General features: G+C 40.0%; 1 protein-coding gene across 1 annotated transcript in view; it reads right to left on the bottom strand.

The window, feature by feature from the left end:
- Window positions 1-2177: 2177 nt before the first annotated feature.
- Window positions 2178-14792, bottom strand: part of LOC138769406 (carbonic anhydrase-related protein 10-like) — a 244988-nt gene continuing 232373 nt past the window's right edge. The window contains exons 8-9 of the mRNA XM_069947848.1: window positions 3776-3941; window positions 2178-2710 (exon numbers count right to left, since the gene is read on the bottom strand). Coding sequence (XP_069803949.1) covers window positions 2682-2710; window positions 3776-3941 — 195 coding nt within the window. The 3' untranslated portion in view covers window positions 2178-2681. The remainder of the gene's footprint in view (window positions 2711-3775; window positions 3942-14792) is intronic.

The raw sequence follows: 14792 nt of genomic DNA, 5'->3' as shown, positions 1-14792 counted from the left end.
CAAAGTGCAAGATTTGTTATTTGCTTCTATTAAAAAAATCTCTGGTCTTCTAGTACTTATCAGCTGCTGTGTGTCCTGCAGGAAGTGGTGTATCCTTTCCAGTCTGACACAGTGACCTCTGTCTATGTCAGGAACTGTCCAGAGCAGGAGAGGTTTTCTATAGGGATTTGCTCTTGCATTGGACAGTTCCTGACATGGACAGAGGCTGAAAATAATATACCACTTCCCGCAGGACATACAGCAACTGAGACATACTGGAAGACTGGAGATTTTTTTAATAGAAGTAAATTACAAAACTTGCACTTTAACACCAGTTGTTTTTTAAGAATTTTTTTTTCACTGGAGTACCCCTTTATGAGTTAGCAGGCAGTGTCAAATATATGTAAGGACAGAATGAATTGAGGCACCATTTGTAGCGTAACACCCCAAAATGTGGTGATTGGTTTCCTTTAACCCCTTACGGACCCTTGACATACTGATACGTCATGGAAGCCTGTCACTTAAAAACCTATGACATACCGGTACCACAGAAAGTCTCAACTCGCGTTATAGTGAGATAACAGCTGGGTCCTCATCGTTAATGATGGGCTGTTTTGATTGCGTGGCCGCCCACCATTTACCCCTTTCAGTGAGCTCCTTTCACTGTCTAATAGGGACGGGACGCATTTGACTGTAGGGATTCCAGATAATTTTCCCCAACTGCCAGAGGTCTCTTACTTCTGTGTAGTCAGCTCTGCTACGTTCTAATAGAGTCTGCTACAGGCAGACTCCATGTAAAGATCACAGATAGCAATGATCAATGCTATGCAATGGCATAGCGTTGAAAAGTGTTAGACAAATTATGATTGCATGTAATTGTCCCCTAGGAGGACTTAAAAAGTGTAAATAAAAAAATAAAACAAGTTTTAATAAATATGGCTGTAGCTGGGTCCCACCTCTGCCGCTGACTGGCTGAGCAGCCCTCTCTTTAACCAGGAACCTGGTGGCCAGGACTGGGGGACAGGAGCATTGGTAAGTGGGCACCAGCGCTGGAGTCGGGAAGGTAAGTGCATGTTTGTTTTTTTTCATCCTCCCCCTCCTTGACACTTTTGAAAAATATCAGTATACCAGGATTTTTCCTTTAAGGCAAAAATCCACTGTGTCCTAAGCAAGGTTAAGGCAGTAGACTTTTGATTTAATTTTCATTTTCATTGTATGAACCTATAGAAATTGGAATAAATATTTCTTCAAATAACAGATGTGTATCTGTAGGGACATGGAAGAATCATTTGCATAGTACTACTTGGGGTAAAAAGCACAATATCAAAACATATATAACTTTTTTAATAAAAGTTGGCCCTCATATGTCAGTGTCTTGGAATCTTCATTTTGGCATATTTAACTGAAAAACAATTTCTAATCTGCCAATTGCAACATATTTATTAACTATCTGTGCCATAATTTAGTGGTATTAATGCCATGCACATCAGTCTGTAAAAGGGGAGTGAAAGTGAGAGTGAATTACCGCTTGGCTTGCAGTCATACACATAGCCATATACGTGCACACATACTCATGCAGCCATACACATAGTCATATACGTGCACACATACTCATACAGTCATGCAGTCAGTGGCGTAGCTACCATGTAGGAAGACCAGGCAGCTGCTATGGGGCCCATGTTCCCAGGAACTGGGCCTGGTTTTTGCATTTATGTGACACACCTGACTGATTCTCTGCATCCGGCAATGCAGGAGTTAACCAGAGACCTGCAAAGATCTGATTACTGCAGCTTCTTGACTGACTTGTTCCTCTGCCTGTCTGGAGACTGGGAGATCAGAGCACCGGTCCAATGATCCGGACCGGGCTCTCGGTGAGCATAAAACTAAGCTGAAGGAGTTTCTCAGAGCTGGCTATTAGATTAACACTCTGATCCCAGCTTCCCCCTGTCTTTTCCTGCAATCCCAGGGAAATCCCCTTTTATTATAATTAGGCTAGTTGTACTAATTAGAACTGTCCCAGCCATCTGTGATGAGAATTTTTAAAAATCCACTTTTTCTGTACTTTTTCTAATCCAAGATAATGCCTTTTAAGGTTAGATCAATAAAACAATGTTAAAAATGTCGAATGTGGAACATATTTTTATTATTAGCATCAGAAAGTCAGAATGTTATAAAGTATAAAGTTACCTTTATGCCATATTGTTGCTTTCACCTGCTGATCACCTACATGCTTTTCTTTAAATGATATCACAGACTGGATATTAATACAGGCAAGTTCATTTTACAAACAGAACAAATCTGCACAGTGCGTACTTTCACACAAGCCTTTTCAGGAAGCATTCATTTCGGTGCATTTCCTAGATGTTGAATAATTTATCAGAACTTGTGTTTGGAATTACATTGTTTCCTCTTAAAATAATTTATAGACAGGATATCTTCAGCTTTATTAAGTCCTGTGCTGAATGGAGATTAGAGGCTGGCGATCAGCTTGAGCTTCTTGAAAACAATTCATTCATCCACTGTGCATGCTGTATGGTGACTTCTTTTGGCATTTTTTTTTCAATGTAATTTTTTTTTTAAAAGCTGTAAAAACTTCCTATCGAAAAACGTGAGAAGTTATTAATACTCCCCTTAATTTTCTCCCTTGTGACGCAAAGGTTGTTTTGTCATTTTTGCATTTGGACAGAAGTAATATAAATTGCTCAGTTCTTGGAAGACGAAGGTCTATCCACTGTAGGGAATAAAGAGACAAGTATGAATAAATATGAAATAACTAATGGAATTTTATATGGAATTTTTTGTCAGGATGGGGAACAACTAGCTGATCACAGGGGTCCCCAGGGAGACCCCAGTATCCCTTTAGAACGGAGCTCCATTTATTCAATATAGAAGCAACCGAAACAGCTGAAAACAGTTGTAGGCTATGTTCCCACAACATCTTATTCTGGCCATACTTTAGCCGTCTGAGAAAAATACGGGGGAAAAAGACATAGTGTGAACATACCCTTAGGCTGTCTACGCCAGCTCCCATAGAAAATGAATAGAGTGACAGAGCAGATGTGTGACCCAGTGCTCCATTCTATTGGGCGTCTGGAATTCCTGTTCTCAAAATTACAAGGGTCCCAGTAGTTGCACCCCTGTGAACAGCTAGTTATCCTGTGGATATGGGATAACTTTGTCAGATGAAAATACCCTTTTAGCCACCACTAGAAGTGGGATCTCATTGTAATTATTGGTATGGACTCAACAATCCTGCCTATGGGTTGTATTTGGTATTGCAAGTTAGCTGTATTTGAAGCTAATGGAGCTGAGCTGCAGTACCACATACAACCTGTGGGTTACAATGTGTGGCTTTGTTTCTCAAAAAAAGTGCCCATGCTTTTCTAATCGTGTTTAACCCCTTTAAACTCTCTGTTTAGATGTTTTAAAGAGCCATTGCAGCTCCTTCAATTGTTAACACGTCCAAGTCATTAGAAAATAACTTTTGTAACATTTGTAAAAACATGTACTGTATGGGTGACTAAACCATCACTTGTTTAACATTATTGGAGTGCCGTCCTCTCGTCTATACTTGGATATTCAGTGGAGTCGAGGGTCGACTACCGTTGGGATGTTCACCGACGAGCTTGAAGCTATTTGACTTGAAGTCTGCACAGTGCCGTCCAGCTTCTCTTATATATTTCTCTATCTAAAAAAATGCCACAACAGCATGCACCCGCATTGTGTGAACAGTGTTATTGGAGTGCTATCTGTCTATCTATCTATTTGTGGAACAACTATAAGTTTTTAGCCATACCATGAAGTTTGTAGTTTGCTCCTTTACATTTTCTTCCTGGTTTACTGAAATCAAGATTTCCTCTCAATCCTCTATGAAAAAGTGGCTGCACTGGGCGAAAGTTGTCACTCATACTTTGAAAGATGTGTGATGGTTGGTTCTGGCTCAGAAGACGAAGGGAGTGCATCTTAATATGAAATAAAAAAAATGAAAAAGTTAACCAAACTATATTTAAGTGATACTTCAACTCATATCTGCCTCTTGAGTCAATACACGGCGTTCCATATTTATTACATACTGTAATTCTACATATCACTGGAAATTGTATATTGTCTTGTTTTATATGTGATTTATGTGTGTCGCATTGTAAAGTAAAAAAAAATAAAAAATGAGTTTGCTATATGGATTTTTTTGACTGACTGCCACTAAGTAAGAGCCACAAAATATTGGATATAAAAGAGGGAACTAAGTACACTTTGACAAATTGGTTGTCCTGCCCTCTGTATAATAAATAGCAGCAGATATTTCGTACAGTCTCTTTCTTTTAATTCCTCAACAATGTACCTATATTCTCTGGATAAAAACTCTCCTTGATGTTAAGCTGGGCATACAATTCCGGTAGCTGCTGGCCGAATGCTTGTTTGACCAACACCGAGAAGTAATGTCGAGACAGCACATCCAAGAAACTTTTAATCACACCAGTGCAATGTTTCTGCTCCAAGTGTAGCCTTTCTTAAGCAGTTATGCAATACACTTCAAATTCTCAGTATATACTGTGTGTGCATGTGTCCAATACACAAGTGATTACATCAATACATTCTCAAAAAAAAAAGAAAATCACAATTGGTTGACACGTGAAAAGAACAGTGTAAAATGCATAATCAAACATCCGTATTCATATAGAGATGATATGCTTTGTATCAACTACCCTATCCACTCATGATAGATAGTGTAATATAGTGCTCTCATAAAACACAACCCATAAAAAATACTGTCAGTATAATTCATGTGTTACCAAGCACACAGGTGCAAACAATGAAACAAGTGTGGAGAGAACCTAATGGCAATACATACACATCGTCATGCAATAGAAGCCACATAGCTGGTGATAAGCTCCTGTCACTGATGTCACACCTGATTAGGCCGGCAAATCACATGACCATGCCTACATCACATAACAATGGCACTCCCATGCGCCGGCATATCCATTATGTCCCGACGCCTGTATGATGAAAAAGGACAAATTTGCCCTTACATCATGTAAGGTGCAAAACAGATATAAATAAACATATGGCCCAATAGTATCTGAAGTAAAGGCAAGGCTAAAACTATTACAGAATGTACTATCATTGAGTATTGGGGGACAACTGATCATCAGCCATGTGGCTTCCATTGCATGACGATGTGTATGTATCACCATTAGGTTCTCTGCACACTTGATTTATTGTTTGCACCTGTGTGCCTGTTAACACATTAATTATACTCACAGTATTTTTATGGGTTATGTTTTATGCGACAACATAAAATACAAAAGGTTTGCTGGAGTGCCGTACAGGTACGTATGCAGTAATTCCTTATGATTCCAAGGTAGAAAAGAGGTAGACTCACGTTTCAGTTGCTGAAGTTTTCAGTTTTATTTTCAGGAATATTCGCATGATGTATTCATACTGGTAGCTTGCGGGCTCTCTCGGGTGTGCATAGACCGGAGTGGGCGTTCCTTACTGCCGTGACGCGACGTTTCGGGGTGGACCCCTTACTCATGCGTACTGGCTAGTAGGACGTGCTCCTTCTTATTCACATTAGCCCGGCCCCCTACATGTCGTCATTGGATCAAAACATTAAATAGCCTAGAACCGCAAGGCTTAAATGAAATATGTAGTTTTAAACCTTTCCTGTAACACTTATAGAGATCGATTCCCGGCTTACTTTTTATAACATAGGCTTGTCCAATAGAACATAATATGGTCACGTTTATATTTACATACATAAAAGTATGAATTTACTATAAGCATTAGTTTGATGCTATACAGTTTTGTACTATTGATGCTTGAATAACTTATATTGTATTATAGTCTGTATGACGACATGTAGGGGGCCGGGCTAATGTGAATAAGAAGGAGCACGTCCTACTAGCCAGTACGCATGAGTAAGGGGTCCACCCCGAAACGTCACGGCAGTAAGGAACGCCCACTCCGGTCTATGCACACCCGAGAGAGCCCGCAAGCTACCAGTATGAATACATCATGCGAATATTCCTGAAAATAAAACTGAAAACTTCAGCAACTGAAACGTGAGTCTACCTCTTTTCTACCTTGGAATCATAAGGAATTACTGCATACGTACCTGTACGGCACTCCAGCAAACCTTTTGTATTTTATGTTGATGCACATATACGGGCTAGTGGCAGCCTGCGAGACTGAGAGTGCACACCACCTGTGTGAGTGATTGAGATGCACATGGAATAGTGGATTCAGTTCACACAGATACCTTTACATTTTATGTTTTATGCGATCACTATATTACACTATGTATCATGAGTTTGCAACCACGGACACCGATCGCTTTAATTGCTATGGAATCCATACAGCTACACAAAAAAATGACATTTAAGTTTTGTGCGTCCGCTATTCGTTGAATAGTGGCTGCACAATACTGACAGTGCAGACAATGTAAAGTGCGGCTCCAGTTATACTTTACATTGTCTGCTATGGATAATTGGAATTCGGCCACAGCCGAATGCACCCGCATTCCAATGAAAGAGAAATTAAGTTCTGCAGTACTGACCAGGATAAACTTCACAGACAGGGGCCGTGTCACAGAACTGTCATACAGCTGTGCTTACTATTTGTCTTTGGTACTGTTGGGACTTGTATTGCTTTGTTGTTTGGCCAACAGCTACCTTTCCGACCCTTACATCTACATGTGTGTTCAGCTCAAGCAAACTTGATATGTTTCTACAAAGAGGTGAGTAGAAGCCTGGATGGCGGTGTGGCTGTGGATATCGTGTACCTGGATTTTGCTAAAGCGTTTGACACAGTTCCTCATGGACGTCTGATGGGTAAGTTAAAGTCTATCGGTTTGGAAAGTTTAATGTGTAACTGGATTGAAAACTGGCTTAATAATCGTACCCAGAGAGTGGTGGTCAATGATTCCTACTCCGAATGGTCCCCGGTAATAAGTGGTGTACCCCAAGGGTCAGTACTGGGCCCTCTTCTGTTTAACATGTTTATTAATGATATTGAGAATGGAGTTAACAGCAATGTTTCTATCTTTGCAGATGACACCACGCTTTGTAGTACAGTACAGTCTATGGAGGATGTGCAGATGTTACAGGATGACTTAGACACACTGAGTGTTTGGGCGTCCACTTGGCAAATGAGGTTCAATGTGGATAAATGTAAAGTTATGCACCTGGGTACTAATAACCCACATGCATCATATGTCCTGGGGGGAGTTACTGTGGGAGAGTCTCTGATGGAGAAGGATCTGGGTGTACTTGTAGATAATAGACTACAGAACAGCACACAATGTCAGTCAGCTGCTTCTAAGGCCAGCAGGATATTGTCATGCATTAAAACAGGCATGGACTCACGGGACAGGGATATAATATTACCGCTTTATAAAGCTTTGGTGCGGCCCCATCTGGAGTATGCTGTCCAGTTTTGGAACCCGATTCATAAAAAGAATGTTCTAGAGCTGGAGAGGGTACAAAGACGGGCAACTAAACTAATAAGGGGAATGGAGCATCTTAGTTATGAGGAGAGATTAAAAGAATTACATTTGTTTAGTCTGGAGAAGAGACGTTTAAGGGGAGATATGATTAATTTATTTAAATATATAAATGGCCCCTACAAGAAATATGGGGAAAAGATGTTCCAGGTAAAACCCCCTCAAAGGACAAGAGGGCACTGCCTCCGCCTGGAGAAAAAAAAGGTTCAATCTCCGGAGGCGACAAGCCTTGTTTACCATGAGAACTGTGAATCTGTGGAACAGTCTACCACAGGATCTGGCCACAGCAAAAACAGTAGAGGGCTTCAAAACCGGCCTAGACAAGTTCTTAGAGCAAAATAATATAGATGCATATGTATAGAACCTATCACCCCTCCCCCTTCCCTGTATCCATCCCCTCCTTGGTTGAACTTGATGGACATGTGTCTTTTTTCAACCGTATTGACTATGTAACTATGAATGTATTCTAAATGGGGAGAGGGGAAACAACTGTCTCTAGTGGCAGCTTATCTACTTGAGAACAAAAGGATCAGGCAGTTCACATCTGATCCAGGTATCTTGAAAACCGTGACGTATGTTAGAAAGTTGCTTGGCATTTTCAATATAACGGATACTGTACAAACTGTAGTTCATTTTATGAATATTACAAGTTACCAAGAAGTTAGGAATAAAAGCAATTGAGGACATGAAACTCCAAGGGGATTTTCAACATTCCCCGTAATTTATAGTAATGAATACATTATTACTTGTAAAATACACCTTGGCTGTTACAGATGCTCTTTCATATAGACACATTCATGTCAATCACTAATTGAATTACAGTATGGGCTTACGGCTTACCACCCACACTGTTTCCTATAAATTGCCATTTACTTAGTGACATTAAAGGGAACCAATCAGCCCAATATGGTTCCCTATAGCAAGGTATAAAGCCCCTGAGCAGCCCCCGGCATGTACTGGCTGCAGCAGAAGCTGTATACCGGAGAAAATGAAGTTTTATTACCCGGGCCCACGGCAGGCAGAGGCGGGCAGGTAGTCATCTTGGCGACTCCCCGTCCATTTGTATACACCGCTCTCTGCCTGTCAGCGCGCTCGGAGAGGATAAGGCCAAGAGGCCTGTTAGTTGGGATAACAAAATGCACATTCTGATATATTTGTGAGATTTAAAGTAATTGTATCTTATTTTAATATGCAACAAAGTTTACTCAGATCCAGAACTTTTTCTAATTCCCCAAATGGCAGAACAAATTGTTTGGTGGTCAAAGTAACCTCTTAAAATCAATTAGCAAAATTCCCCCCCAAAAATCAGGTGGAAGCATCTCTGTCATTATAAAAAACTTTTGACATTAGCTTTAATCGGTCTGGAGTGTCCAGACAACTACCAATCTCTAAAACAAGCAGTTATGCACTTTCCTCTACAGCTCGCTGAATCTGCCATCTTGAGCTCCATAGATTATACTGGAGCTCATACCATGCAGTGACATGGAGATTAATGCAAGCCATGTCAATTTTTAATATGCAAAGGCAGGGTCACTTTCAGGTAATGTTTCCACAAGGTTTTTTCCTCTCTGTTTTTGAAAAGAAAAAATGATGTCCGTCATTTTGCAGTTTGGCCGCCCATCAGGGCAATGACGGCTGTTGGTGCATTATTTTAATTCAGGTGTGGGTCCGTCTTTAATTTAAAAGTCCATTGAATTTAATGGAAAAAAGGTTGTGATCAACACCATCTCGTATCTGGCCAGGGCCCAGTGGTATCGCATTTTTTACAGAGACTATTACCACTGTTTTTATTCATTTTTTCATTCATATTTTAATATATCATAGACAGAAGATGAATTCCTGAGACTTTTTAGACATTTTAGATATGATTTTGAATTTCTGAGTCATTTGAAATATAACTGTGACTGTTACAGACAGACTATGTAATATAGAGATTGTGTTATTTTTATTGATATTAAATAGTTTTTTGAGGGATGGTTTTTGGTCTTGAGGACTAAATATTGCTCTTTGGGTGTGTCTTTAATTGAAAAGTTCATTGAATTTAATGGTAAAAATGGTAAAAGTACGGTGAAAAAAGAAAAACTGTGTGTGAACAACTAAAAAATAACGTCCAGTGTTTGCAAAAGACATCTGAAAATAATTTTCACAATCATAATTTTGACATCTGCACAAACAATGTCCATCATTTAATACACTGTGTGCATTGGACGTCAGTCATTCCATTGAATTGCATTGCATTGAAGTCAATTAAATTAAAAAATGGACATCTTTTTAAAAAGCAACAGCCAACACCTTTTGTGTTTTCTTTTTTTTTTTTTTACGTAATGTACATATATAAGTATTTTTACAAGCAGCAAAGTTGCTGCATAACTTTCTACAACTGGAAATCAGTTCCATTCATCTGAAAAGGCTTGTTTGTGGCTCAGATTTCTCACAGTGTTTTCAGATTGGTTGCTATGGACTGTGTATACTAGTTTCTGTTGAACTTGATAAATCTGGGCCAGATTTTTCTGCAAGTGCATTTAAAGCGAATCTGTACCCACAATCTGACCCCCCCAAACCACTTGTACCTAATGCATACACAATCTAGGCCACGCCCGTTGTTTTTTAGGACAATAACTGCATCACCTGCCAAACGGACCCCAGGACAGATCTTGGATTAAAAGCAGCTATCCGAATTTAATACACTGTGTGCATTGGACGTCCGTCATTCCATTAAATTCGGATAGCTGCTTTTAATCCAAGATCTGTCCGGGGTCCGTTTGGCAGGTGATGCAGTTATTGTCCTAAAAAACAACGGGCGTGGCCTAGATTGTGTATGCATAAGGTTGGCACACCCTCTCTGTCCCTCCTCCCCACCCTCTTCATCATTAGGAATGCTCCAGGCAGATTGTCTGCTATTCCCCACCTGTGTCAGCCCGGCACATGGGCTGGATCGTTAAGCGCCTGTGCAATGTTCAGACAGGAGAAAATGTTTCAGTGGCATTCCTAATGATGAAGAGGGTGGGAGGAGGGACAGAGGGGTTGTGCAAAGTTAGGGCACAGATACTGTAGGCCACGCCCGTTTGGCACAGGGCTGCAAGTTTAAAAGTTGTTTTTTAGGACAATAACTGCACCACCTGCCGAACGTACAGCAGGACAGATCTTGGATTAAAAGCAGCTATCCGAAGGTACAAGTGGTTTGGGGAGGTCAGATTGTGGGTACAGAGTCGCTTTACCATAATGCCACACTTACATCATCAGTATTTATTAGGCAAAACGAGTAATGGCAACGAATATACTGAATGTAAACTTGCCCTGGATCTGTACAGGAGTTGTATTAAAAGAGCAACAGGTATTGCAATCCTGATGCTTCTTGTTGCCCACCTTAATCTACATGATATAATAGTGTTTTATACTTTGACTAGTAAAAATGTATGTTGTGCACATATACGGTTGACATTTAATATTCTGTACATATACATTGTGTAACAAACCTTAACATGTAAAAAAATTTTTTTTAAATAGTTTCCAGTTTAAGTGAAAATGACTGTGACCTGACTGCCAGCATGGTACAGTATAAGTCTAGTAACCATAGCAGCTGTCTTGTTACAGAACTATACGTCCATTCCACCCTATCTACTCTTGATATATGAGCTCCAGGTGATAAAGGCAGGATGCATCTTCATGAATTCTCAACACTTTCTGCATTAGTTTCAAACAATACTCCAGCAGAAGCCTTATATAAAATGACATATATTACCATAATCCGCACACAATAAATTTACCTGTACTGTATATTAAATCTGTATCCTCTTTTTTTTTTTTCATAAACAAGCACTAAGTATCTCTGAGCTACTGACAGTCCTTTGTGTGCCACTCGGAATGGTAATGAAATTCAGAAAAAAAAGTGTCTATACACATAAGTTTGTACGCTGCAAAATCATGAAGCATCATCTTATTGTTCTTTCTCTCAGACAATGCAGAAGGGTGCATAACAAGCAACAAATCTGCCATCTATTTCCCGGCTTAACAACACAACAGCCCAGGGGTGAAATTCTCTCAAATGAAGTACAGATGCTATATCGAGCCACCGCCAGTGAATTATAGCAGTCAGGTTGATTGTCATTCAGTGCGCCACATTGCTATTTACTAATGACATGACTTCTGACAGCTTAGGAGTCTGTGCTCACTTCTATCGCTATGATAATTATGCATATTCCAATAATTCTGCAATATGTTTTTTTTTTACAGCACAACCAGAATAGTTCTGTGAATGTTGATGTGCTTTAAAGGGTTATGGTTCTGTTGCCAGTTTCCCATATTCCCATAGGTACAGTAAATGGAAAACTGTTATGTATTTGTCCTAAACGGCACATAATGAAATGTAAATAAAAAGCGACTCCGGTATCTTCTGCATGGCCCCTAACGCAATGATTTTATTATATTCATGCCATTTCTATGGCTTTGATAATATTTTTTTACGTCTGTTCGGTAATTGTATAAAATTTGCTTTTGCTATGGTAACTGTGGTTACTAAGGATTAGAGTTTATAAAAGTATTGCAGGTGCAAGAGGTGGAACCTAACAGTGAGGCAGCTGAGTCCAAATGGGACATGTATTAAATCTCGCTTTTGGCTCATACATTCAACTAAAAAGTCATGCTGAACTTAGTGAGGGTTTTCAGCATTTTCCATGCTTTGCAATTATTCCCTGTGTCTATTCCCCCTGTATGCTATATAAATGTATCCTTTTATACTGATGCAGATACTGAATAAACCTACTCTTTGCCCTCAGGCACCAGTCAAGCTATAGCAGACACTTAACTGTGAACCTGCTTATTTGTCAAGTTACACGTTGGATTACCTGCTGTCATTTTACATTCACTTTGCAGACTCCACCACTAAGTGCTTCTTATGAAGTAAACAAAATATATATTTTCTAATTACGCACCCCCTATTTATTGCTTTTGATTTCTAGAATTAAGGTTTTCAGTAATAAGACTGGGCTATAATATACACATAAACTCCCCCAACATCTATGCTACTAGTCCATAACACAGCACCACAATGATACATACAACTCGAAGAGCAATTTAACTTGATTTGGTTGGACCTAGGTATGTTTTTTATACTTTATACTGGAAAATACCTTGAAGCAACAATCAACATAAAATCATTCTGAAATGTAGTCAATGGTTCATGGAAAAGCCAGAAATAACATTGTTTGGTATTATTTATTGATTTACTTATTACTCCACATTACAGACCACTCTCTACCCACTGCAAGAAGTACAAGCAGGGGAGTAGCTTTAGGGGTCACAGTGTTCAAAGTTGGACTACTAAAGAAAAAAAACAAAAGTAACAGCACAGGTGACAGGTGCTGTAGTTGGCAGTCCCCTTGTGAGCATGGTACCTTTTGGTAGTTTGTCCGTGCAGTGCATTATTCACAATCTGGGGTCTCCTACTGTAACGAAGAGTCAAACAGGAGGTGTAGCTCAGTGTTTGTGCCACACTCAAGCACTCCTCACCACCCCTTCCCCCTCCCTCTCTTCATGAGTAATCAATGCTGCAGGCTTCCTGCTCGCTCAGCTGTTAGCCAGTGTCTCTGATTGCAGATCAGTCCTCTGTAGGCAGTTTCTGTCTGAAAGAAACACTCAGATATAGTTGAATCTCTGAGCCAAGTCTACAGCCCAAGAGATTCAACTATATCTGAGTGTCTCTTTCAGACAGAAACTGCCTACAGAGGACTGAGCTGCAATAGGAGACTCTGACTGACAATTGAGCCCAACAGGAGGCCATGCAGTATTGATTATTCATGAATTAGAGTGAGGTGGAAAGAGTGGTGAGTTGTGCTAGAATGTGGCTCAAACAATGAACCACAACTCCTGTTTGACTCTTCATTACAGTAGGAGACCTGTGCATAATCCACTGCACAGATAAATTACCAAAAGGTAACATGCTCAACTAGCGGACTGTCAGCACCTCTGGTAGGGCCCAGGTGCTGACAGATTTCTTTTAAATTGGAAGTTATTGTTTGTCCAAGTTCACATGTTCCAGGAGCGGCACCATTTCTGGAGTCACTTTTGCCCAACCTGATCGAGTGAGCTTCTATTTTGGTCCAGCAGAGGCCACTTCACCTCCATGTCCATATTCAAGCAGACAGATGGCTGCAAATACTGTTCATGATCATTATTTGCTGTCATCATAATAAATTGATGGCCGCTATTTCGTGCTTAAACCCATTGTGGAAGTATAACCTAGACCTGGTATCTACCACTATGTGGTCACTGTATGGTCTGAGTATAGTGTGTTTTATTTAGTTTACAGTACAGTAATGTTATCCAGTTACATTGTGGTAGTAAAATATGGTTCTGGTGTGGAAGAATTATTGTAATTTTTTAATGCCACCTTTTTTATTTAACTCCTATATATGTCCATGACCAGCACAACTGAGCAGATGCAGTCTTTAACCCAAGATTTACATTAAACCAAACCCCATCTGTTGCTACATGTTCTAATATGTAACTATTTATACTGTATATTAAAATACCATAAGGTAACAAAGATTTTAACGGACACAAAAATGCTTTAAACTTTCAGCCCTCTGCAGGGGAGAATGCTGGAATGACCAGGGACATCTAGAACTATAAGTGAATGACAAAACACTAACAACAGCTATTGTGGAATGGAAGACTAATGTCAGGAATTAGTCCCAGTAGGAGTTCTCTACACTACAGATTGGAAGTGCTTCCAATAACTTCAGTGTCAGCAAATAATAGCTGTCTATTTCCTATTCACTGTATGTAACCTGCCACCGAACTGTTGCTTGCATTCACAGGATGAGTGTGTATGCATTATTTAAATGTCCCTACTGCAATAGAAAGTACCAAAATTTCATTAATGATAATATGGTGGCGACTTTTTATTTACTCAATTTCCTGATTCCTTTTGCATAGGATCATACAATTTTTATATTACCATCAATATAGCAGATTGAGGGCTTGTGTTTTTTTTCCGGCTTATAAGACGACTTTTTAACCCCCAAAAATCTGCCCAGGATCCGGGGGTTATTTTATACGCCAGGAATGGGCGCTGCATATGGTGGGGGAGCTCAAAAACGTCCGAACCTCCACCGCATGTGGCGACCGCTATAAAAAAAAAATTCAACTCACCTGTCACCCGTTCCCGTCAGCCATGCATCTACCCTCATGTTCCCGGTGAAGGCAGTGTGATGCAGAGACACTGCCTATGCTGGAGGTCCCAGCGGCAGACCCTAGGCTGCTGGGAGAGCTTTGGGAGAATGGCAGAGGCTTCAGGGACTTCCGGCGC

Source organism: Dendropsophus ebraccatus, chromosome 12, assembly GCF_027789765.1.
Source record: "Dendropsophus ebraccatus isolate aDenEbr1 chromosome 12, aDenEbr1.pat, whole genome shotgun sequence".
Classification (NCBI taxonomy): domain Eukaryota; kingdom Metazoa; phylum Chordata; class Amphibia; order Anura; family Hylidae; genus Dendropsophus; species Dendropsophus ebraccatus.
This window is presented reverse-complemented; position numbering and strand designations above follow the sequence as displayed.